Source organism: Cavia porcellus, unplaced genomic scaffold (genome assembly GCF_034190915.1).
Source record: "Cavia porcellus strain 051 isolate PalLab524CR breed Dunkin Hartley unplaced genomic scaffold, mCavPor4.1 scaffold_32, whole genome shotgun sequence".
Classification (NCBI taxonomy): Eukaryota; Metazoa; Chordata; class Mammalia; order Rodentia; family Caviidae; genus Cavia; species Cavia porcellus.
The window spans coordinates 37,194,608-37,220,844 of record NW_026947515.1 but is presented as its reverse complement, the minus strand read 5'-3'; the positions used below and the strand labels follow the sequence as shown (position 1 = coordinate 37,220,844).

Here is a 26,237-nt window from a genome sequence, read left to right as displayed (position 1 = left end):
AGAGCTGAGGCACTAAGATGGCCGCCTTGAAATTATTTTTAAAACAGCCCCCCCTCCAGCACCGCCACCCCTTCCATAAAGAAAGAGGGGGTAAAATCCCCTTTTAAAACAAAATGGCTGGCTTAATATTTCATTTTTCACCCCCCCCCTCCATTCTCCCTGTTACACCCCCATCTTCAAGCCTCTACCCAGAAACCTACAAATTTCTCCCTTTTTTCATAACTGATTAGTGCACAGATTAATAGAGATATTTTCCTTGTGTACTGAAGTGTGTGTGTGTGTGTGTGTGTGTGTGTGTGTGTGTGTGTGTGTTGGGGGGTGAAGGATTTCTGCATAAAACAAAAATGGCTGCTGTGACTAACTCCCCCCATATAAAAATATTTAGGGGGGGCATTAATCAGTACTCATGCTCAGTCTGACATCAGCATAAATTGTTAAAGGTTAACTAGTTAGATACTAGTCCAACTAGATTGAATTTTTTCTTTACTAGTCTCTTCCCACCTCCCTTCAGTAAAGACAAGCTTTTTTTTTTTGAATACTTCAGAAGGGAGTGGTTTGATGTGAAGGTTTTTTTTTTCCCCTTCAGGCATTGAAAAGGAAAAAGATGAAATATATGTTTATATATAACTCTGTTGCTGCATACCTCATTGAAGTCGAAATGCATTTAATTGTGTACGTATCTGGTAAATGAGAAACGGGACTGGATTTTTTTTTTCTTTTTTTAAAAAAATGACAGAAATCTTAGTGACTTTTGGGGGAAGAGATATGAATAGATACAATGATTGAGTTTTTTTCAAAGGAATCCATGTTTGATTCTCCCCTTTGCCCAGCCTTTTCAGTGATTTGTAATTGTAATTTTTCTCTTCACTGTTCCCTCTTCCTTGCCTACTCTTTGCTTAATTGCTTGCATGTAAAATTCATCCGGTTTGAGAAATTAATTTGGTGGTAAACAAAGCAAATTTTTAGAATTAAGAGAGATAAAGTATGAAGGTTGTGAAATTCTTCTCTCTTTTCTCCTGTTTCAGTCTATTTTCCTCCTCCATGATCTCCAAGTGTATTAAAGGAGAAGAAACTGAGGTGCCCGGAAAGAGAAAAGTCACTGGAACTGAGCAAAAGAAAGAGGTAGGGGTTACGCTCAGGCATTTTCATCCGACTTGCTGACCACGCTTTCCAACTGTACCTCAGTGTTTATCTTAAAGTTGTGCCACCAATCAGACGGCAGTTGAAAAGAGCCTAAAAGCAGCTTTCTGAGATTTGATCAGAGAGGTCCAGACATAAAACTTGCCAGGGAAGGAAAGGAGGTGCATAGCTCACTTCTCCCCTTTTTTGTTTCTCACCTTCTTATTAATTTTACATTCCTCCCATTCTTTTGACCTCTCTTGGCTCCTTCCCTTGCTTCACATCTTGCAGGCCTGTAAAATCATCCTCTGGGCCATTTCTCTGCATCCTAAGTGTAATCGCCTGCCCCCCAGTTTCCGCACTAGGCACCCTAAGGAGGAGGAGGAAGGTGACCAGCAAACAAAAGTACTAGAAAAAAGGGAAAACTACAAAAATGTTTTTCATTGATGTTTTCCCCATCCTAACGCATGTTATGGAATGTTGGTTTCCATCTTACTTTTTAACTTGGCCCGTGGAATGCCCGCATGTCATTCCTATACTGAGTAGAGCTTCCTGTTCATGTGATTTAGCTCTTTTCTGCTGTCTGCTAGTCTGTCCGAGTATCCTCCTGTTTCTGTATGTGGGCTTCTCTCTATGTGTATGTGGTTGGCGTGTGTTTGTCATCACTCTGACCCTCGCGTGCCGTCACCTCTAAGTGACTATCTGCTGTCTGCTTCTGTCTTCCAGCCTCGTGGTTCTTCTCATGTGTGCCTGGCTGCCCCTTTCCCGCCTAGTTCATTACCCTGTGGATTGCAGAGTCTGGGAAAAGTGTCTGCACATGTGTGTGGGCCACACAGCACATCACGTGCACCAGTTTCGCTGCCTTGGCCCCTCTCCTGTGCCAAGCACCTCAGTCTGCCTGCCACATGTGCCACAGTTTGTAGGTGTGGACGACTAAAGATGGCCATGTGGATCCGTGTGAGGCTTCTTCATTCTGTGTCCTGAGTGTGCTGTACATGTGGATTAGTTAATCTGCCTGATTCTCCTCTTGTTCACCCCCACCCCGCGCCTGTCTGTGTCTCTGGCTGGCCAGCTTGCTTTTCTACTTGCTTGCTTCTTCTTCTTCTTCTTCTTCTTCTTCTTCTTCTTCTTCTTCTTCTTCTTCTTCTTCTTCTTCTTCTCCTTCTTCTTCTCTTCCCTTATCTCCTCCTCTCCCCTTCCCTTTCCTCCCTTCTCTCTCTCCTTCCTTTGCTCCCTGCTGGCCCCCTGATTTGTCATCTTCCGTCCTTGGTCCTTGTTCCCGCCTGCCTCTCTACCTGCTCGCTCCTGCTCCTGTTATCGCGTCCGCCTGCCTCCCTGTCTGCCTCTCCCTGAGCGGCTGGCAGCCTCTCTCTCTCTCTGGTTGTCTGTCTGTTTCTCTGGCTGTTTGCCCACCACTCTCTCTAGCCATCTGTTTCCTGGCCTGCCTGTCTCTATCACTTTCTCAGCCTGCATCTCTGCTCTGTGCACCTCCCAGGCCGGCCCTGGCTGCCCATCATGCTTCCTCTTCTCTCGCCCTTCTCTCGTCTCTCTGTGTGTTGCTGCTAAGGCCATCAGTTTGCCTGGCCTCTCTTCAGGTCTGTCTTCCTGCCTGTCTGCCCTACTTGCTTGCCTCCTGTTCTGTTTAATGCCTGTATCTTTTTACTTTGACACGTATCAGCTTTTTCTCCCTTGGCTTCCTTTCTGCCAGCATCCGTCAGTGGGGAGGGTCTCTCGTTCCAGGCCTGTCAGTATCCCCACGCCCCGAATGTCAGCTGTCTTCATCCCATGCCCCCTACGCTGCCCTCTCTCGCGGTGGCCTCTGACTTTCTGTTTCCTCACACAGCCTGCCTGCCTCAGTCTTTTTGCCATTCTCCCGGTCTCTCGATATTTCCTGCCTTTTTGCTGTCTGCTTGGCAGGCTCTGACTGTCCGCGTCTCTGCTTGATTTTCTTCTTTCTTTTTCATTTTTACTTTTTCTCCTAATGAATTTTTGAATAGACATATACATGATATGAAATTTTAAAAGTACTAACCCTATCAAGTACGTCTCCTGCCTATGCCTCTCCCCAAGAGCATGCCTACCTATCCCTAGAGGATGCCACTATGTCACCTTTCTTGGATGCTGCCCCAGAGGAGACTACACATAGATAAGTCTACTGTTGGCTCTTGGTGCTGCCCCATAATAGTTCTCTCCTACTTTTGCTGGATGTTCATTCTCCTATTAGTCTCCTTACTGCCTTTGTTGGACTTGCCTCCTCTTGCCCCTTTTGTCTTTTTTGATTCTTCTTGTGACATTTGTTTTTTGTTGTTGTTGTTTTTGGTCTTGTCTTGTCTTTTTGAGGCAGGGTCTCATCATGCTGATCAAGATGAGCTTGAACTGACTGTAGCCCAGGCTGGCCTCGAACTCACAGCAGTCCTCCTGAGTGCTGAGATTACAGGCGTGCACCGCCATGCCCAACTGGCACTTGTATTTTTAATTGACTGCTATGGCCTGCTTTTATTATCAGTACGAAAGGACAGCTTAGAAGGTGCTTGCTCTTTCCTATTCCACATAGTAAGTTACGTGGAGGGCAGTGCATCTTTGTTAATCTCTTCACTGAAATATGGACTGAGAAAAGAAAAGACATGAAAACCCTGGAAGTATAAAAAATTAACATAGATATAGGTACAATTAGTTTAAAAAAAAAAAAAAAACCTTATAAACTCTGTTTATAGACAGAGACCTTCCCACTTAGCATATGAATCTAGATCCTTTTGGGTCATTGACTGAGGTCTGCCCAAGAAGTTTGTCTTTCTCTTCATCTGAAAAGCTTTCCTCCTTATTAAAACTTTTCTCTTTTTTCATCTTTTTTTCTGGATCCTCTCCATGTCATCTTAAGAAACAACTCTTTGATTAAGACGGAGACTCAACCTCTAACCAGGTCTCTAAGAAACATGATACAACTTCTCCACACTCCACCAATGTACTCTTTCATTTATGCTTTTTACCGCCTATATTCCTGCATTTAACTGTTTCAGCCTCTTCTCTGTGCCCCCCCCCATTCTGTATGTCTAGGTCTCCATTCTAGCCTCTTTCTGATTGGCTATCCTCCTTCTCTTCTCTCTGATTGGCCTGTATTCCTCTATCACCCCATTTGTCTGTGGTATTCGCCCTGTCTGCCTGCAATAATGTATGTGATAGCACTTTATAAATTATGACACTGTTTTATGAAACAGTATTATCACTTTGTCTTCCTTCTTTCCTTGTTTTCTTCCTTTATCTGTCTACCTTCTTTCTCTTTTTCTCTTCCCCTGTTTGCATCTCTGCATTTCTCTTGATGATCTTGTCTGCTTCTCTGACAGTCATCTTTTTGCTCCCTGCCAGCCTATTTTTCTCTCATCCTTCTCTGTTTACTTGGTGGTTGTGCTTCCTCCTTGTTTCTAGGTTTGTCTGTATTTGTTTTGCCTGGCTATCGTGTCTGTCCTTGGGCCTTTTATCTGTGCCCATGTATCTTGCTGTCTCTAGCTGCTTGTCTTCCTGCCTGTCAGCTTCTATGTGGGCATCACTCTCTGCCTTTTCCATCTTTCTTGACTTTGGAAAACAAAACAAAACGAAAAGAAATACCCTTGAAATTCCTTGTGACTAACTGATAGAGGAAAGTATTTTTTTGTTTTTAATTAGAAGACTATTTTTTCCCAAATCCATTTTATTTCAAGGAAAAAAAGAAGAAGAAGAAGAGTATTAAGGTGAGGACAGGAATTGAAATATGCAGTTAGCAAAGAGAAACCAGAAATTAGATGGATCCCACACCAAAAAAAGAACTAGAAAAAATACTGAAGGGGCTCCCAAGGCAATAATACTTTTTAAAAGCGAAGTGAATAAATTTAACTAAACCAATGGTTTCTCACCTTTCTGAATCATAGAAAGTTATAAGCCCTTTCCTTCCCCCCACAAAAAACCCCAGTATATACATAAAAAATCACGTGTTCATGGTGTTATGAATACCCTGGAGCCTGTGACCCACTTCATGAGCCTGTGGTAGTGAGCCCTGAGAATGAGTGAAAGAGCACACAGGCGTGCAGCATACAGACTGAAGGGTTAAAAGCTTTTGCAGTCTGGGATTTTCTACCCAGAGATAGTAGAGATTCCTAATTGTTTTTTAACATATGTTAAGTTGGTGATAATAATGAGAGTCATATAAACACTCAGAATATTCTGTACCTATTTTTTAATTTTAGCAATGATAGATGATCCCAACATGGCTAAATAAGGTTGCTACTTGTCCTTCCCTGGAAGTTTGTCTTTTATTCTGAGATCAATTGATTATTTTAGTCTTGCTGGGAATTAAACCTAGGACCTCTATGCTGGGCTACATTCTTAGACTTTTTATGTGTTTTCCTTTATTGTTGTTTGTTTGTTTGTTTTGAGATAGAGTCTTTCCATGTAGTTCAGACTAACCTTGAACTCACTGTATAACCCAGGCTGGCCTCAAACTTTTGGCAGTCCTCCTGCCTGTCTCCTGAGTGCTGGGATTATAGACATACAACACCAGGTCTGACCCTCAGCATTTTTAAATTTGTTTTGCTGTTTTGTTCTTTGAGACAGGGTGCCCCTGTGTAGTTCAGGCTGTCCTTGAACTTGCAGCAGTCCTCCTGCCCAGCCTCCCAAGTGTTGGGATTACAGGCATGTGCCACTTGCCTGGCTAAAAATACTCTATTTTGAAATAGGGCCTCACTAAGTTGTTCAGTCTGTGCTCAAACTTGGAATTCCCCTGCCTCAGCCTCTCACAGTGCTTAGATTACTGGTGTTATCACCATGCCTGGCTATACCTTACATATTTTTATGTATTGTATATCATATCATTAAAATATGTATCATATACACACACACACACCTCCTCATGTTCATAATGTTAAACATGTCTTTTGTAAAACTGAGATGGTTCTTTGTAGGACAAGGTCCATGAATGGATTTTAAAATGAGAAAGAACAACAACACTTGAGTTTTCAAACTCACCATACAAATTGAAGTTTTTTTCAATGTGTATATATTTTTATAATTCTAAAACATTTTAAACATTTTTTATGAAGTAATGATGAATATACAGTGTGAGTTTTGTTGTTTTTATTGTCTTTACTTAACAAATTACTTAAGACAACAGCCCACATTGACTGCAAACTAAAAATCTAGATTCTACATTTTATCTGTTTGTTTTCAAGATAGGGCCTTACTATGTAGTTCAGGCTGCCTTGAACTCATTATGTAGCCCAGGCTGGCCTCGAAGTTATCCTCCTTCGTCAGCCTCCCAGGAGCTGGGATTATAAGGTGCACTGTAATGTCTGGCTTTTTGTTTCTAGTGCTGTGACTGTGTGTCCTAAATAAGTAGGTGGTCCTCCACTGAACCATATTACTCCCAGACCCTAATCCCTCCCTCATTTCATGAAGAAAGAAACTTCAGCCCTTCATATATCATATGATTTGCCATGTCTATATACTATATTGAATAGATACTATTTTTAATATATCAGTTATAGGGCTGGAGATTTAGCTCAGTGGCATAAGTGCCTGCCTGGCGAGTGTGAGGTCATAAGTTTAATCCCCAGTACCAAAAAAAAAAAAAAGAAATATATCAGTTAACTTTTATTCAACTTAAATTAATTTTTGTTTCTTTCTCTGATAATGAAGATCTAAGCCAGGGGCACTCTACCACTGAGCCACATCCTCCGCATTTTTATATGTTTTATTTTGGAATTGGGTCTTTCTAGGTCGCCCTGGTGGGACTCAAACTTGTGATCTTCTGCTTTAGCCTCCCTCGGTGCTGGGATTACAGGCCTGTACCACCATGCCTAGCAAAATAAATGTCCTTTAACATGTAAATTTTATATAACACCCATAAATGCTTGACTGGTATTGCAATTGTTTTTCCCAGTTTTTTTTATATAAATAATTATTAAAATAAAAGTATTTTGTTTGCTACCAATAGTATAGGTACCACACTTTAGGTACATCACTTTAATTTTATAGATTCAGAAACTGGAGCCTCAGTATTGAAAAGATGCCTAGCAGTTATACTACAGAACTGGCAAAGGCTAATTTAGTTATATGTATTACACTTCTAAATTTACATATTTTCTGACAAGAGTTCCACTTCTTACCATCTATTTTGGAGAAAGAGTCATCACACTTGTGCATAATATAACCAGCTCAAAGATGTTCATTATAACATTGTAGCAAAAACTTGGAAACAGAACAGGTGTGGTGGCACAGGCCTGTAATCCCTGTACTCAGGAGTGGAAAGCAGGACTGCCATGAATTCCGGTCTGAACTATGAGGTCCTGTCTCAAAAAACAAACAAAATTTGGAAATACCCTAAATCCCCAGTAACAAGGATAGCTGAATAAACTATGTAGGAATTCAGAAAAGTAAATTATATCTGTATGCATACATAAGATGCTTCCTTCTTTTTTTTTTTTTGGTACTGGGAATTAAAACCCAAGGTTGCTTTACCACTGAACTACATCCCCCTCCCCCTGTCTTTTAAGAGACTTTTGCTAAGTTATGGAGGCAAGACTAGAACTTGTGATCTCCTGCCCTAGCCTGTCTCAGGCATGCACCACCATACCCAGCTAAAATTCTTTATTATACTGTTAAACGCATAAAAACAAACTGCACAACAGTATTAACATTACAGTATTACTTTATTTATGTTTAAAGAAACCAAAAACTAATTTCTACAGATGCATTTATATTGATATAAATGCCTTCTAAAAGTTTGGAGGTATACATACCAAAAATTTTTAGCTTCATGAATTTTTACAATGACAAAGTATGATTGCCAGGGCTGGTAAGAGCAACGTCATGAGTTTGATCCCCAGTACCAAAAAGAAAGTATTATCTCTATAAACAAATTTAAGTAGTCTCACTGATCTATATTAACAAGTGGAATCAAATGGGATTTAAAAAATAGTATGATTTTTCTAAAGAAATTATTCCTCATTAATCTCTAGACCCTACTTTTTTGTTGTTGTTGTTGTTGTTACTAGGGATTGAACCAGGGCCTTGTGTGTGCTATGTCTCCAACTTTTTCTTAATTTTGAGACAGGGCTTTATTGAGTTATTCATGCTGGGCTTGAACTTGTGATCCTCCAGGCTGAGACTCTCAGGTGGCTGGGAATATAGATATGTGTCATCACTCTCAGGTTTAATCTTTAGTTTTGAAGAAAAAAACACACAAGCAAAGTATAATCAGTGGATATGATGTAGTTAGACTTTTTAAAAAGTTAAAATGAGGTCTCACTTAAAAAGGCTAATTAAAACGAAGGGGAAAAGGTACCAAAGAGCATACATAACATGACACCATTTATAAAAGGAAGGAAAATATGTGGAGCTTCCTTGTATACAAGAAACTTCAGTAATTGGCACTGGGAAGGGGAACTTATTTTTCTAAGTGTAACTTGAAAATGTTTTGGTCACTAACCTACTGGCTAGGTGGAAGAAGAAGAGACATTCTTTGAAATCAAACATAAATACACAAAAAAGTTAATATATGGTTGTGATTATTGCTATGGCTGTAAAATCTGAGTTACTCAGAAAAGAACTTGGGTGAACGTGGAGTCATTTGAAGCTGACCCCAAAAGATAACTAGGATTTGCGTGTATATAGCAGAGATGGGAAGGGCAATAGGTTGAGTAAGAAAGCATTTAGCAGGTACTGTTGGACTTCATCTGTCTGGAATGGGGATTTCATGATAAAAGTCTCTTGGACCGGGGGGATAGCTCAATGGCATAAGCACCTGACTGGCAAGCTCAAGGTCATGAGTTCAATTCCCAGTACCAAAAAAGCCAGCATTTATGATAGAAGTCTTGATTAGTGGTTTGTACCTCTTAGAGGGTAAAAATTATTAGAATACTAAAGACTACAGATGCGAGCTACAGAGGAACTCTGAAGGATGGAGGCAGAAGAGAACCCAAACAGAAGGGAATTGCTAAGAGCAGTAGGTGAAGCAGAGCAGGAACACAGCTTCCAAAAGAAAGCATGTGTCAGGGCAAGTCAGGAAGAGTACAAACTTACAGTTCCTCATAAAGTTAAATATAGAGTTACCATATGACCCAGGAATTTCAGTACTACATGTATAACCAAGAGAACTGAAACATGTTTATACATAAACTTACACATGAATCTCAATAGCCAAAAACTATCAATGACCAAAATGTCTGTCAACTGATAAACAAATATAGCATACTCATACAGTGAAATATCTAGCCACAAAAGGGAGTGCTGACATATACTACAACATGGATGATTTGTGAGGTTTTTTATGTTTAAAAAAAACTACACAGGGTACAAAGGACACACACAATATGATTTCCTTTATAGGGCATGTCCAGAATAGGCAAATTCTTAAGAGTTAGAAAATTCATGGTTGACTGGGTTAAGAAGAAGACAGATAGGGAGTGCGTGCTGATGGGAGTGAACGGGGTTCTTGAGTGTCGGGGAAAGAAAATGTCCCGGGGCCAGGCATGGTGGTGCATGCATATAGTCCCAGCACTTGGGAGGCTGAGGCAGGAGAATGGTCTTGACTTTGAGGCCAGTCAGGCCTCCATAATGAATTCAAGGCTAGCCTGAACTACAGAGCAAGACCCTATCTCAAAAACCCAAGAAAAAATGTTCTAGAATTCGGAACAATGATGATAGTTGCACAGCCTTGTGACTATACTAAAATGCCTTGAATTGTGTATTTCAAAAGTGGATATTATACTGCATGAGTATAATCATATGAGTATAATAGAACTCAATTAAAAAATAAAGTACAAACCAGGAAAGTATTTTATTTGGCAGTTTGTCACCATTATTTATTTTCTGTGTGAGTCTGGAGATTGAACACGGGGCTTTAGCTGTCTTTTTAATTTAGTTTTTATTTTCCCGGCATGGTAGCATATATCTGTAATCTCAGCATTCAAGAGACTGAAGCAGGAAGATCACAGCATGGCCAACCTGGCCTGTACAGTGAGTTCAAGGGCAGTCTGAACTACATAGAGAGACCCTGTCTCAAAAACATAATAAATAAACTTTTAAATTTTGAGACAGGGTCTCACTAATTGCCCTGGCAAGACTTGAATTTATAATCCTCTTGCCTTGCCTCCAAAAGTGATGAAGTTATAGGCCTGCACCCCATCCCCAGCTAGCTGGTCATCTGTAAAACATATTTTGGTGAATAAGTTCTTTGTTTTGTAGTAGTGGATTGAACTTAGGGTCTCTGCATTGTACTGCATTTTTTTTTTTTTTTTTTTTTTTTTTTTGTCTTTTTCGGTACCAGGGATCGAATTCACAACCGCACACTTGCAAGGAAGGCGTTTATGCTGCTGAGCTAAATCCTCAGCCCCTCCCTTTTATTTTTTGAGACAACCTTTAAGTCACTGAAATGTCTAGGCTGGGCTTGAACTTGCAGTCCTCCTATGTTAGCCTCTCAGAGAGCTGTAAGTACAGGCCTGGGCCACCTGTGGGGATAAATGAGTTAAGTAAACAATTAAAGAATCAGAGAAACCATTCAAATGTTAGTTAGAGAGGTTTTAATTTAAATTTTTTATCTGTTACTGAGAACTATTTCAAAGGTATAAAAGAATATATATAACATGCACCACCAACAAAGACTATTAAAATCTCACTTTTGTATCCCATCTGTGTGTGGACCCCCCTCTTCTGAAATAGGAAATCCAAGCCCCCTTACTTCGGCCACAATGTTCTACCCTTCTCACTCTCTTTTATGTGCATCCTGCTATTCTTGGGCCCGTGACAGTCTGTTTCCTTAGCTCCTAATTTTCTCCTGATCAGCTCCCACTTTCTTCACCTCCCTTCCTGTCCAGCATAAAGTCCCTTGTCCATTACTTCCAGCAACATGCCAGCGGGTGCTAGGGTGGCTCTTCTCGCTTTCCTTCCGCACCCGCGTTGCTGAGGGGCACCGTGGCTCTGCACGCGCAGGTGGGAAGCGCTGCAGGAGAAGGCACCGTGTGGTTCACACAGCGTCCTGTTGCCAGTCATAGTTCTCCCCAGTGAGTTTTCTAAGCTTTCTTCAAATTTCTCAAACTTCTTCCTTACAGTACTTAATAAGAGTCTTGGCTACCTTTCAGGACATATGAGGCAGGACTGAGGCTAGAGCCCAGGTGAAGGGATTAGCTCTAGACAGGACAGGAGGGAAGAACAACCATGCGTATAATTAAATGTGTAGTTAACTTTATCATTGAATATGTAGGTTATAATTCAATATGTAGTATTTTATCATGTTTAATAGTTACATTAAAAACAAAAATTTAAAAGACCTAGAATGAGATGATAAGCAAATATTTTCCTAATCTTGGGGTAAAAAGGGTTTAAGCACAATGAAGAACATTCATAAAGGAAAACACTTATAGATTACAACTAAATTTTAGTATGTTAGAAATTATCATAAATTCAAAAGACAAACCAGGAAAGTATTTGTACCATTTATGCCAAACCAGTCGGTATTGTGTTCTAACAGAGCTTGGACACAACAGAAGCTACTTTAGTTCTTGTAAGCAGAAAGAGATTGTATCCAGGAGGCTCACTTAAAAGAATTTTGGAAGGGCTACAGAACATGGTAGTCTGGGCTTCCAGAGTGAGGAGGACGCTGCAGCACTGGCCCACCACAGGTCCACTTGCTGTCTGTGCTGTAATCTGGAGGCTGCTGGGCCAGGTTCCGACCTCCAGATCACTCCACCTTTGTAAAGTGACAGAGTGAGGGAAGGGAGGGAAGATCAGTGGGTAGGAAGTGGCTGGTGTTGGTTTGGTTTGGTTTGGTTTGGTTTGGTTTGGTTTTGAGGTGGAATCTTCCTGTGTTGCTCATGCTGGTCTTGAACTGGTGAGCTCCAGAGATCCTTGCATTACAGCTTCCTGAGTAGCTAGGACACAGGCATGTCTCATCAGACCAGCTTTAGTGCTTGTTTTCTTGATGAAAGATGTTACAGAAATCAACAACAGTAAAACAAGCAAACTCCAGAAAAATTATAAATAAACTATATGTGTAAAAGATGTATAGAATAAGGATGCTTCCTAATTATCAATGAGTTTTCTTTCGTGTCGAGAAAGTATCCTGAGTACTTATTATGTACTAATTCATGTCTTCTAGTAACTTTTTTTTTTTTGTCTTTTTCCTTTTTATCGGTACCGGGGATCGAACTCACAACTTCCTGCTTGCAAGGCAGGCGCTTATGCCGCTGAGCTAAATCCCCAGTCCCTTCTAGTAACCTTATAAAGTACAAACTGACATAGTCTCCATTTTACAGATCAAAAACAGGTAAAAGAAGATTAAATTATTTTTTGGGGGTGGGTTGTCTTTTTCCTTTTTAGCGGTATCGGGGATCGAACTCACGACTGCCTGCTTGCAAGGCAGGCACTTATGCCGCTGACCTAAATCCCCAGCCCCGAAGATTAAATTATGTAAGGTGAGAGCTACTAAGAAGTAAAGGAGGCATTTACACTCAAACTTCTGGACTCTGATGGACCTGAAGACAAGGAGAGACTGGACAGTGTGGTAGCTTAAGAGTTGAGATGCCTCTGTTAAAGTCACAGTAACTGAGAAACAAAGCAGCTTTAAAATGACATGATACCTTTGTTTCTGGATGTGTTAAGCTTAATGAGATCGATAGCATCTTTTTTCATAATCTCTAAGCTATGGAAGAGTTCTCTGTACTTCCAGTAACTAATGAACCCAAATCCTGCAATGTCTTTTCTTTATTTTTTTGGTCTCTTTTTTTTTTTTTTTTTTTTTTTTTTTGAGATGGGTCTTGCTATACAGTTCAGGCTGGCCTTGAGCTCACTTTGTAGCCTAGGCTGGTCTTGAAATCGCAACAATCCTCCCACCTCGGCCTCCCAAAATTTATTTATTTTATTTAAGGTACTGGGGATCAAACTCACGACCTTGGGCTTACCAGGCAGGTGCTTATGCCACTGAGCTAAATCCCCAGCCCGTACAATGTCTTTTCAGTCAAGGATTTTATCTAGTCTCTCATACTTGTATTGCTATCTTTTCTTTTCCTTGCCCTTCATTGAGTAAAGAGATACCTTAGTAAGAAGAGAAATATTAAACTTAAAATTGTTCTTTTTTTGGAGATAAGGCCTTGCTATGGAGTTTAGGCTGGCCTTGAACCCTCTATGGAGCCCAGGCTGGCCTGAAACTCATGGCAATCCTCCTGCCTCAGCCTCCTGAGTGCTGGGAATATGCTGTGCCACTACACTGGGCTAAAATTGTGCTTTGCCTTCTGCCAGTTTTTTGTTTTGTTTTTTAGATCTGCTCTGATTGACCTCTATGTTGAAATTTAATAGTCCTATACAAAAAGGCAAACCAAACATTTTTCCTTTGACATTATCTTTTAACAGTTTGTTTTTGTTTTGTTTTTGAGACAGGGTTTTTCCAAGTAGCTCAGGCTGGCCTTGAACTCAGTATGTAGTCCAGACTGGCTTCAAACTCATGGCAGTCAGTTCTGCCTCAGCCTCCTGAGTGCTGGAATTACAAGCATGTGCTACCATAACTGGCCACAGTTTCTTAATACAGGTTAAGCATACCTAGTCTCATTATCTGAAATCTGAAATACTTTAAAATAAAAAAACATTTTGAATGTTGGCGTGATGCTCCCAATAGTATATTCCACACTTGACTTTGTGATGGGTCACAACCAAAAGGCTGGCACACTAAAAGTGTTATATAAAATCACCTTCAGCCTGTAAGTACAAGGCATATATGAAATATGAATGAGGTTTGTATTTAGACTTGAATTGCATCCCTAGGCGCTCTCATTATGTATATGCAAATATTCAAAAATTTGAAACAAAAACAAAATCTACACATTTGTTCCAAGCATTTGGGATAATGGATAACCCTAAGTTTTCTGTTGGCTGGCCAGTTAAAAGAACCTTGTACTTACACCAAGTGCCATCTGTTGAGCCACAGTCTCAGCGGAATTACCCTGACACCTTTCTCAGCTGATCCTTATCCCTCAGCTTATAGACGTGTCCTAGTAAGTGCCAACCCGGCTGGCTTCCTCTTGCCCATCCACTTTCCCTTGGCCTTTCTCTGCACAGGAAAGTCACGTTAATTTCAGACCAAATTAGATTTAATTCATAAATTTAAAACAATTAATTTTTAAGTGAATCTGTATATTCCAGAGTCAATAATGAAGTTATCCACTCTGCCCATTAGGGGAAGAGTTGGAGCTTTAGACTCAGAGATAGCTGGGCTGTGTCACTTACTAACTGGCGCAGGGCAAGCTGCTTATCCTTCAGGTATCGGCTCCCTCATCTGTAAACCATCCTATATCGCAGGGTTGTAGTGAGGATTAAATGAGCTAAGTTACATAAAGCACTGGCTGCTAATAAGGCACTTAATAATTGGTAGCTGTTCTAAACAACCAGATTTACTCCAGCCATTTCTTACCTCTGAGAGATTCACTTAAGATGATTGCAAGGTGAGAGAATTCATGAACAAGTATGTGACATTGTGTATTTTAAAATTTTTGAATTCATGACTGGGTTATAAAGAGCACCTTAACGTGAAGGAGCAAATGACTGGCTTTGTTCTTGTTTCTAATTATTGACCCCATTTCCTTCCTTCCTCTTATTTTGTATAACTGAGCTCAACTCTGCCATAACATGAAACAAACTTCATTTTACTGGATTCAGATAATTCTCATGGAGACATAAGTGCTATTCATTTAACACTAAATGTGCATCACAGATCTGGTCTAATTTTCTAACCATGAGAGATATTATCTGGATGCTGAATACTGGCAAATATCAGGAATTTCCAAGGAAAGCATTTGTTATTAAATAGTGACACATAGAGAGTAGGAAAGAATGGGCCAGGGATTTAGCTCAGTGGCATAAGCACCTGCCTTGCAAGCACACAGTCGTGAGTTTGATCCCTGGTACTGATATTTAAAAAAAAAGGAAAGTAGATGTTTTGTATATGTTTACAAAGCCAGAAAGCCTCCTCTTGTTCTTCTCCTTTTTTTTTTTTTTTTGAGATGGGTCTCACTATGTAGCTCAGGCCAGCCTCAACAGCAGTCCTCCTGCCTCAACTTCCCAAGTGCTAGAACCACAGATGTGTGCCACCACGCCCAGCCCAGCAAGCCTCTCTCCTGCAGTTATATCTCACGTCTCGTCCAACTATAGTTTGCCCTCATTTTAAATGTACAAGACTTAGGTCGTCTTTATGATGCTTGACTTCTATGCAGCATTTCACACTTTTCCCATTCCCTCAGGCCCTCCCCTTTTGGCCTCCATGGCACATTTTTCTGGTTCTTTTTCACCTCTTTAGCTCTTCTTTGTGTGTCTCCTTTCCTTCCTCCTGCTTAGATACTGCTCCTCCCAGGCCCTCTGCTTAGGTCACACTTTACTCTCAAGTTGATCTCATCCTTGACTTACTACCTACCAGTAATTCTGACACCCGTAACTCTGACTCAGAGCGCTCTGACCCATGCACCACATCGGATCTGAACGTGCATACTTGGATGCCCTCAAATTACCTCATATAGATCATCTCATCTTCCTCCTCCAGCATTACCCTGTTCATCACTGGGCTCACCATCTTCCTGGCTGCCCGCCCAGACACTTGCGTTTACATTTGCCTGTTCCTTCTTCCTCAGACCTTAGTTCTCAGTTTCTCATCTTTAGGACAAAATACCTGACAGCCACCACTTAAAGGCAGAATGGTTTATTTGGCTCATACTTTCAGTCCATGGTTGGCTGGCTGCCAGACAGAAATGACATAGTGAAAGAGTGTGGCAGAGGGTGGCTGCTCGTTGCATGGTAGCCAGGTAGCACAGAGGAGCCGGGACAGAGGTACACCCTTCCAGGTCACATACAGGGCCTACCTCCAACTGGACCCCACCTCCCAACTGCATATAGCTACTGAACTCATTAGCAGATTAATCTACTTAAGAGTATAGCCCCTGCAGAGATCCCAGTCACACAAGACTTTTGCCAGACATTTTAGATCTAAACTGAAATTTGCTCTTTACCCAATTACTGATCGGATCTTCACTGCCACTAACCTAGCTCTAGCCACCTTCATATCTCTCCTAGACTGCTGCAGCGCTGGCACCAGTGAGCCTCAGCCTCATTCTCTGCTTCCCCCCCCCCTTCATTCCATTCTGTTGACAGTGTAGTCAAGTCATACCCCCCCAAAATAAAATAAAACTAACAATGCAATTCTGGGGCCAGGGATTTAGCTCAGTAGTGCAGTGCCTGCCTGGCATGCGTGAGGTTTGATTCCCAGTACAATAAATAAATAAATAAATAATAAATAAATAAATAAATAAATAAATGCAAATCTGATCATAGCCTTCTTCCCATAAAGCTTTTAACCCTAAACTTTTTGGTTTTTCTTCTGTCTCCTCTCTCTCTCTCTCTCTCTCTCTCTCTCTCTCTCTCTCTCTCTCTCTCTCTCTCTCTCTCTCTCTGTTGTACAAGCACTTGAACCATATACTTTTTGTTTGTTTGTTTTTTGGTACCAGGGATCGAACCCACGACCTTTCTTTTGCCAGACTGGTGCTTACATCACTGAGCTAAATCCCCAGTCCAAGCCATATCCTTTAAAAGGGTGAAATTTGTAGTATGTAAACTATAAAGTAAGTCCCTGACTTACTAACAAGTTCTGTTTCAGGAGAATGGTAAGTTGGATTCATTCATAACTCCAACGAAGTGAGTCTTACATACTGTGCCTTTGACACAATGTACAGTGTATACTGCTTTGCCCTTCGTAGTCCCCTCCCATCACTACTGCTTTTCCTCTTGTTTCTGGACATCCTGGGCTTTGATTGAGCACTGCACTACTGTATACCTTTGCATTGTACAGTAAGCATACAGCAGCATAATTGTGAAAATATCCAGCAGGCACCTCAGCTACTTGCACAATTCGTTTGCATTTACAATTGTTCATAAATGCCAGGTCTATTTGTATTTGTTAAAGTTTGCAACTCGAATGTTTGTAAGTCAGTTACTTACTGTATCTTTTTTTTTTTTTTTTTTTATCTTTTTGTGATGGTATCTTACTATGCAGTTCAGGCTGGCCTTGGGCTCGCTTTGTAGCCCAGGCTGGTCTTGAATTTGAAACAGTCCGCCTACCTCAGCCTCCTAAGTGCTGGGATAACAGGAGTGCGCCACCATGCCCGGCTCTGTATTTTGTTTTTAAGCCAAGAAATTTATCTACTTTACAAAGCCTCCCAAAACCTAGCCCAGCCTCTACATCTCCCACTGTTTCTGTCTTCTGTCCTCTTCCTCTCAGCAACATGCTCCACTTCCTTCTGCTTTTGAGCTCCCCACACTCTCACCTCTAATATTTGCTGATACTATTTATTTTTTTGCAGGAAGCATTTTGTCCTCGACTGTCCCTTTACCCTCCCCCTCCTCTTCAATAAGCTAACTCCTTACCCTTCAGGCTCAGTCTTCCCTGGCCTCCCTAGAGGGCATTAACTGTTCCTACTCTCTTCCTGACACATTTTATACGCATCTCTTTTGTAGCATTTATTACATTTGCCCATTCTATGGATAGTGATTGAATAGCCATAGTGAGCACTAGGCTAGGTGCTGATTGTTTAGTAGCAAGTAAGAGTTATGATCCCTGGTCTTGGGGAGTTTACACACTACAAAGGGAAGAAGACGGACATTAAAAATTACACTAAATATCTTAATTATTAAGATGTTTCCGAGCACCCTGGGAGGGTGTGAGAAAAGACTTGCCACAGTTCAAAAGATCAGAGCAAACTTCTCTGAGCAAGTGACTAAGCGACTTTTAACAGGAGTTGGCCAAATGATGCATGGAGGGCGGAATGCTGGATCAGAGGGACAGCGTGCAGGAAGGTTCTCTGAGGAGGAGCTCAGAGGAGTTTCGGAAACTGAAAAGCCAATGTGGAAGACAGAGAGAAGCCCGGAGAGCAAAATCATACAGGTTATTGTGCAGATCCTTAGGCTAGAAATAGAGCAGCTAAAAAGTTGATGAATACAAGGACAAAATGGAAAAAACAAATAGTGGAGACACTTGAAATTCTGAGGATCTGGTGGGGGCACTGTTCCACTAATTGCATATCTCTGTTAGCTGAATACATGAGCTCTGTGTTGTTAAGCTCCAACAGCCAGCTTCTGTTACATGCACCCAAATACTATGGTGCACTACAGAGCAGTGGTGGTGAACCTACACGTGTGTGCTACAGCCAGGTATTTGTTACCACTGAAAGCACTAAAGGTTCACCAAAAGCAATAGCTTTATTAAAAATAAAATAAAATAAAATAAAATAAAATAAAATAAAAGGTTCACCATCACTACAGTGGAGTAATATCTGCCACTTCAGGCTGATCATTCAGGAGCAGCCAATGCATTTCGTCTTCCTTACTGTTTTATAGGAGAATCAGCTCATTAGCCTACATATCACTCACTTTCCAGATCTCTTCAAATACTGCCAGTGGTCAGGTAGCAAAGGACACTACTTTCTAGATCTCCTTTGACTCGAGTTCAATGGGTTCCAGAGTGAGGGTTATATGTACCATTTATTCCTGAGACAAGTATTTATTTATTGCAATTCTGTGCTAGGATTATTGCAGGTACAGAGGTGATACCATCAGATGATTGAAGCTGGATGCTCACCAAACAGAAGGTCCTAAAGGATAAATTTTGAGCTGCTCCCAATAAGGGAGAGCTTAATTCTAGCAGTCTACTATCTTGTTCCTCATCTCACTCTTCTTTACCTCATCCTGAATTGAATAGTCTCACTTCATGTATTCAAGCATCAAGCTTTCGTTTTGTTTTGTTTTAGTGCTTTCCATGTGCCTAGAATACCCAGCACTTGGGCTGCGTATGCTGGTATTTTGCATGCCTAATCTTTTTTATTTTTATTTTTTTTTTGGAATAGTTAATCCTTGAACTTCAAAATAAGAATCACTCAAGTTTCAAATTTTTTGTGCTTTGTTACAACCAAACCTTGCCGGTCCACTATGGAGTTCTTCCAATGTCAATGCATCTGTGTTCTTTCCCATCCTCAGCTGTGGGAATAGGTGGACTAACCTTACCCTGACGTCATGATTGGGTGTTACATGCCCAAGCCCAAATGATGGAGCCCCTCACTCAGCTCCAAGGCACAACCAGAATAAACATGGGACAGCAGTGAAACACCTCATACGAGTCATTAACAAAAACCCAAAGGTTAAAGCTTTAGGAATTTGAGCCATGGGAACACTTTGGGTGAGGCAGACCATTGAGACAAGTGTTAGGAATCCTGGGACCACATTGTAATTTCTCTTTCAACTCCTGAGACTTTTAAAAGAATTTCTATGTGTATGTGTGTGTGTATAATATTTCAGGGGTAGAGGGTTTGGCTGTTTTGAGGATCTGATGAAAACTGTGGTACTTTTCTCCAAAGTAATACACACCCATGTGCATGTACACACACACACACACACACACACACACACACATACACATACACATATCTGGGACTTACTGTGAGGATGAAACTTTACTATAATTTGGTCATTTATTGTGTCCTGTTTGGATTTATCTTCTCTGTGTGTATATTTTATCCCAGTGAGTGGGCAGGTTCCCCGCAAAGACCATATACTTCTTTATGACCCCCTAATGACGTATGCATGTACAGACTGGGGCTTGTAGTAAACATTTGCCTATTTAGTCTTTTGAAGCTGCTTATGGTTTACTGAGAATAGGCAGCTTTCAATACGCCATTCTGTACCCCGCCTCATTCCAACACAATAGAGATCACCACAAGGGGACTTGGGCCTTAGACTTATGTTCTGTTTACTTTCAGGTTTTAGTTTGAGACATTATTTACATATTCCTCAGCCAAATGCCTGGATATTTCGGATATTTAGAGAACAAGACAATGCCAAATAAAAAGCTTTATAGCAAAAATAATAAGTTAATGCACTTTTATCTTTAAAATGTTGCAAAGTTCCAATGCTTTTATTCTTTCCTTTCTGTATCTCACCCCACACACCCACACTTGTAATCAGAATCCCTATTTGTTCCACCCTACAAGTTAATTCTCAAAGTTCACTCCTTTCCTGACATGTGCTTGTGGAAAAAATTAAAAGCGGAGTAAACCTAATGTTAATAGAATGGCGGCCATGTGCTTCTTACTTTTTTTTTTCTCTGATGTTCACCTCTGTGCTGTAAAGCCACCTTCTATCCTACCTTATTTGGAGCTTCGTTTTCCCACCCCCTTCCCCTGACTCTGCAGGCGATTACAGCCCCCTGGTGGCCATATGGGACAATAACAGCGCATTTTCCCCAAAACACTTCTAGTTTGAAAACTCTATGTACAGCAGTTACTTAGTCTTGGATCTGTGGGAAGTGGCGAAAGAGAAACCTACGGATGGAACCTGCAGCACAGGAGCCACACAGCATGCCTCTTGCCTCCCAGGACACACCACCGCACCCACAGACAGATGAATTCCTCAACGTGAGTTCATTCCGTCCAAATTTATTGAACAGCTGTGTGCCCAGCAATGAGAATACAGTGAAGAACAAGGACTAAACTTCTGCCCTTAGGAGCTTACAATCTACCAGCCAACTTTTCAGTTACATCCAAAATTTTACAAAGTAAGAACTCTGGAAAATGCATAGTGGTAAAGATATAACAAAGTCTTAACCTATCTTGGGAAATCAGAAAAGCATCCTTAAGGAAGAAATATTTAGGATCAACTAGGTGGAAAGTGAAAGGGAGTGGTGAGCAGGGAAAACAGTCTTTGTCAAGGCTTGGAAGCAAGAAGACACTAAGTCCATCTCTGGTATGGGGGGGGGCACTTAAGGAAATGAGACTCACCCAGTGGGGCACGGACACAGAGGACAGAGAGCAGTGTTAGAATAGGCAAAGTAGGCAGGACCTGATGTATGCAGGGTCTTTGAACTTAAAACTATTCCAGAATGAGCCACTGAAGAAGTTGAGGGAAGTAAGATGTTTTGATTTTTCAGAGCTCAGTCTGATTCTTTGCATGGAGAGCATAAGTGGAAATGGGGGAGCAGCAGTTAGGAAATTTCCCCAACAGTGTAGACAACAAGTGATGATAATTCAGAGAAGAGAAGTGGATTCCAGAGATACCTAGGAGATAAGATTCTGCTTGGTGGTTTTGGTTTTTGAGACAAGAGTCTTGCTGTGTAGTCCAGCTTGGCCTTGAACTCGCTATGTAGCTGAGGGTGGCCTCGAACTCATGGCCATCCTCCTACTTCCGCTTCCAGAGTCACCATACTCAGCTTCTACTTGGGTATATGAAGAAAGCAATATTTCTGGCAACAAGTACTAAAACTATGATATATACTACAAAAAAGAAACAAGTTTGGGCAGAATAAGCACATCGCATAGGCATGGGCCCTGAGTCTGGCATAAGAAAAACTACATAGCTTTGGTTCTTGAATAGCGTAGGTTTTAGTTGAAGATACACATAAAATCACTGCAGAATTGATTAAACATCACAGTGATTGATTCAGGTAATTCATGGGTCCCTGCATTGCATGGGACTAACAGAAGCCTTAAGCCTCAGTGAATTCAGACACTGCAGAAGTCAACAGAGATACCTTCGCCCTTGTTCGTGCTTCTCAGCTCCTCAGAAAACTCACGTGCAGCCCCCTAGTATCTCAGAGGGATCACGTTCTCTTGCACTGGGGGCTACGGTTCTTGTCCAAGAAGATACTCTGAATTCTTCCTGATTCATTTTTGGCTGCTGCTGCTGGGAGTTTACCTGTCTGTTTTTCTCAATTCCTGTCCCCTGTTTAAAGGCCTGTTAAATCAAATCTAACCATTGGTAGTTCTCTTTTGTTCAGTAGAAGGGTTTTCTGTTTTACTTAACTCTTCTGTTTACATGACTTCTATCAAGTCCGTCTTTTGGAGTCACTATTTTACAAAATCAACTCTGTAGTCCTCACCTTCTCCAAGGAGCAAGGCCTGTTGGTGGGGAAGAAAAAGTGCTTCCTTTTGCTCTCTCTCATCAAAGTGTCCAAATCTACAGGCCCTTTTCCCACTCTAGTTTTAACTTTAGTCAATAAATTTTCTGTTTGCTTCAAAAAAGTTAGTAAAGAAATTTTGCTATGGAATTAACAAAGAAGCAGCTTCAATAGCTACTGCCTGGCTGACACTCGGCCTTCCCTGCCCCCTTTGCCCCTGCAGTACTCTACCAATTAATTCCAATAAATAGGTGTGTGATGACACAATAGTCCTGTGGTTTCCCACAGTGTAACACACTTAGGACAAATCTACATCCCAAATGCTTATTCTGAGGGCAGTGGTTACAAATGCTAGCATGAGATCAGACATTGAGACAGTCTCTTTACACTGAAAAAGAATGTGATCTTTGGAGCTAAATACACTTGGACTTACAACCTAGTTACTAACCAATTTCCTTTGTGCTACTGACACTTTCTAAAGTTAAAAAGACTTAGTTGTGAAATAGTGTTAGTGCCATTTACCTTATGGGGCAATTGTCATAAAAAAAGGATGCATAAAGCATCCAGCATAATACCTATGTTGAATTACCTGATAACATTTATTTTCTTGTGTGTCAGCTGCCCAATACTCCTCCAGAGGGAGATAATACATTTCTGCAAGGTCAATGATAGTTATTTCCCATTCTTGTCTTTATAAATCTTGTATTCCCCAGCCATCCCATTTCTATGATTGGCAAAAATGTTCTATTCCCTCAACCCCATGTAGGACTTTTCTTACTATTAAAAAGTTCTACCTTAGTTCCATCTGACTTTCCTCCCTTTCATTTCCCTAATCTGAGATACTATGTTTCCTTGTGTCATTCCTAAAGATTAGTTCACTTCTAGCATTCTCCCTAACTTTCTCAGAGCAAAGCATAAAGGACCTGAGAATAGCAGTCTTATTCCTCATAAGAACAAAGGAATTGGGCTGGGAGTTTAGTTCAGCAGCAAAGCACCTGCCTAGCAAGTGCAAGCTTGTGAGTTTGATGCCTGGTACAAAAAAAAAAAAAAAGAAAAAGAAAGAAAAGAAAAGAGCAAAGGAATCAACCACAAGCCAGATCCAAGAGGAAATGGAGGTCTAAGTCCTAGCACCCCATACCCTGACGTCTTCCTCAAGGCACAGATAAAGGCAAACTCAAAATACGTCTTGAGTCTATAAGAGCGCACATCTTTCCTATAGCTCTGTGAGGTCATCATTGAAGTAGAGCAGTATTGCAGGCGTGTGGAGCGTCCCGTCCATGTTGAGATAGTCAAACTCTTCCTCCTCATCTAGAATCCCATTTTCTTCCAGGGTACAATTCATGTTCAGGTTCCTCCCTTCATATTTCCAGGTGTAGCTGGCAGCATGTGCATTGTAAGGGAGATAGCGGTGTAGAATTTCCCACATTGACTCCATAGCCCCCACCTGAAGAACACAGAAGCACCCTACCTCCAGAATTCTGGTTGGAAAACATACATACACACACGCACGTTGGAAAACATACATACACACACGCACACACACATACACAATGGAGGGGGACACCCAGTGTATGACAGCTGTGATTAGAATGTCTCCTTTGACACAGCCACTCAGGCACTGTACAGTCCCTGAAATGAAGCTGAGGTTCCAGCAAGTCTAAGAGATGGCCCAAAAGGGTCAAAACCACGTGCACACACACACACACACACACACACACACACACACTTCATCCTTGCAAGAGTGCACTGAAAGTCCAACTTCTGTTCCACTGAGTGTGTAAGAGCTTCCAAAGAGCACCATCACTAAGATGTTGCCCAGCACTTATGAAACAGTGTCTTGTACCACTGTGACCCAGACACTCCTAGAATTCCCAATCCTGGAGACCTGGGTAATCTGCTTTCCTCAGTCCCTACCCGTTATGGGAAACTGATGGTCCGAAGATCTGCCTGCTTCCCAGTTCCGTCTATGAAACCAAATCTCACCCAGGCACCACATCTCACCTCCAGTATGTGCTCCTGCGACGTAAGTGTGTTAACAATACAGATATTCCGCGTCTTGGCAGACAACAGCCCCACCTCGTATTGCGACCTCTTCCACCAGGGCTTCCCGAAATCATTAGCCCAGTCCGAACGCGGCAGCTGAGGCGGGACATGAACAAAGCGGCCCCGCGGGGTGCGGTACCTCAGGCAGCCCGTTAGCGGATCTATGTGCTTGCGGATCTTTAAAACAGGGTTTGGGAATGGGGGTTATCGGAGCAGTCACAATTCGAAGGTTCTAGCTATTGCACTTTTCCTCTCCAACCCCGCTCTCCCCGGAAATCAGCAGAACTCACGTCTGTGGTTTTTGGGTCAAACCAGTGGCTGATATCCTGGCCTGCAACTTCCAGGATGGGTTTCAGCTGCAGACTCCCTAGGAAGGGCAGCCGCTGTCAGTGCCTGTCACCAAGAACCAAGCACACCCCTAGCCGCCCCCGACCCGCACACACCCCATCTTTATTTTTTTTTAAACTTTTTATCGGTACCAGGGATCGAACTCATGACCGCCTGCTTGCAATGGAGGTGCTTATGCCGCTCAGCTAAATCCCCAGCCCCTTACACACCCCATCTTTGGCCCAACTTGTGTCCCTTACCCTTATACTCCTGTGCCAATGGGGTTAGGTTGTACACACGTCCCAGGTAAGACACCCAAAGGTCTTCAGGCCGGTTATGTTGTGCCACCTCCGCCGGCGTGAAATACCGCCGCCGGAAATATTCAAAGTCTGGCCCAGCCACTAAGCCTCGGCGCTTCATGGTTCTGGCTCTTTTAGACGCCGGGTCCCTTAGCTGTTTCCTGTCTCCTCAGTACACACTACAACATGCTCCCTGCCATTGAGGCGCTTAGACCAGTGCGTTTACTCGCTGACATGGAAACCATTGTCCTCTTTCAGCCACCGTCAACTAAGATTCAATGCTGTATGCGCGGAGGCAGCTCTTGAGCTGCATATGCTCACGGGAAATGTAGTCTGATTCCGGCGTCAAGTATATCCAGTTAGGTCTACGGAAAAGCGAACACACTTCATTTTAAATCAGGGGCCTTGGATACATGCAATATCTAGGAGAAATTACGTCCTACGATAGAAAAACGAGAAGGGAGGAAGGATAGAAGAAGGTATTCTTGTAAATTTCTGGGTTTCTTCAGGATGTATAAGAAACTACAGGGAAGCCTCTCGCGATACATTAAGACATCCGGCGTAATAGGTTTAGTGAGCCACAGTAGAAGCTCGCGAGATCTCTGCAATTGCCCGAGAAACTAGGAGTGATCTCGCGAACGGAAAGAAGTCGGAAGGGCTCGCGAGATCTCAGAACACTGGACCCGAAAGGTTCTCAGAAGTTCAAGCGCCCAGAGGAGGTCCCTGGGCAAATGGCTGGAGCTGGACCGACCATGCTACTGCGAGAGGAGAATGGGTGTTGCAGTCGGCGTCAAAGCAGCTCCAGCGCCGGGGTTAGCGCAGGCTCGGGATCATAGATTGAGGCGCAGTCGGGTACCAAGATGGGGGTACAGAGAGGGAACTGCAGCTCCCGACAGCCTCTGGGCTTCGTGTGAGTGCCTCGCGGGATGCCGGGAGCTGTGGTTCCGCGGGCGGCCGGGCGGGCAGCCCTGGTCGCGTGGTCTGAGTCAGTGTCTTTGCCCCGTGCAGGACTCCGACGGGGAGCATGAGGACTCTCCGGCTGCGCGTGCCCGGCAGCAACTGGAAGCGCTGCTCAACAAGACTATGCGTATTCGCATGACAGATGGGCGGACACTAGTCGGCTGCTTCCTCTGCACCGACCGCGACTGCAATGTCATTTTGGGCTCGGCGCAGGAGTTCCTCAAGCCGTCGGGTTAGTGCCCAGAGGACGCACACCCATCCGAGCATGTGCCAAGACATTTCCCCTTCAGACCTGGCTGTATCCACTTGTTTTCTAGGGCTGTTTTTTGTTGCTCAGAAGGGATGGGACCGATACTGGCTTGCTTCACTGATCCTTTGACCCTTCTTTCCAGATTCTTTCTCTGCCGGGGAACCCCGTGTGCTGGGTCTGGCCATGGTACCGGGACACCACATCGTTTCTATTGAGGTGCAGAGGGAGAGCCTGGCAGGTTCCCCGTATCTTTGACCACAATCGTGCATGTCTTCGAGATTTCATTAAATTTCTGACCGAA

General features: G+C 42.3%; 3 protein-coding genes across 7 annotated transcripts in view; 1 reads left to right on the top strand and 2 right to left on the bottom strand.

Moving 5' to 3' along the window:
• The window catches only part of Chd3 (chromodomain helicase DNA binding protein 3), a 26,277-nt gene extending 26,042 nt beyond the window's left edge, over nucleotides 1-235 (bottom strand). Inside the window, exon 1 of the mRNA XM_063242559.1 lies at nucleotides 201-235. Coding sequence (XP_063098629.1) covers nucleotides 201-220 — 20 coding nt within the window. The 5' untranslated portion in view covers nucleotides 221-235. The remainder of the gene's footprint in view (nucleotides 1-200) is intronic.
• Naa38 (N-alpha-acetyltransferase 38, NatC auxiliary subunit) overlaps nucleotides 1-26,237 on the top strand; it is a 27,658-nt gene extending 1,421 nt beyond the window's left edge. For 2 of the 5 annotated variants that reach the window (XM_063242577.1, XM_063242580.1), the window contains exons 2-4: nucleotides 1,026-1,122; nucleotides 25,735-25,918; nucleotides 26,079-26,237. In XM_063242577.1, the coding sequence (XP_063098647.1) occupies nucleotides 1,026-1,122; nucleotides 25,735-25,918; nucleotides 26,079-26,191 (394 nt within the window). In that variant the 3' untranslated portion in view covers nucleotides 26,192-26,237. Of the gene's footprint in view, nucleotides 1-586; nucleotides 673-1,025; nucleotides 1,123-25,330; nucleotides 25,579-25,734; nucleotides 25,919-26,078 lie in introns of those variants that run through there. The other 3 variants (XM_063242578.1, XM_003466245.5, XM_063242579.1) reach the window with 3 other exon arrangements.
• LOC100733868 (cytochrome b5 domain-containing protein 1) lies at nucleotides 20,585-25,097 on the bottom strand. The gene is made up of 4 exons (XM_003466244.5): nucleotides 24,688-25,097; nucleotides 24,391-24,467; nucleotides 24,059-24,277; nucleotides 20,585-23,501 (listed from the first exon to the last, which is right to left on the bottom strand). Exons 1-4 carry the CDS (start codon nucleotides 24,845-24,847, stop codon nucleotides 23,271-23,273), a joined length of 687 nt encoding a protein of 228 aa, XP_003466292.1. The 5' UTR covers nucleotides 24,848-25,097; the 3' UTR covers nucleotides 20,585-23,270.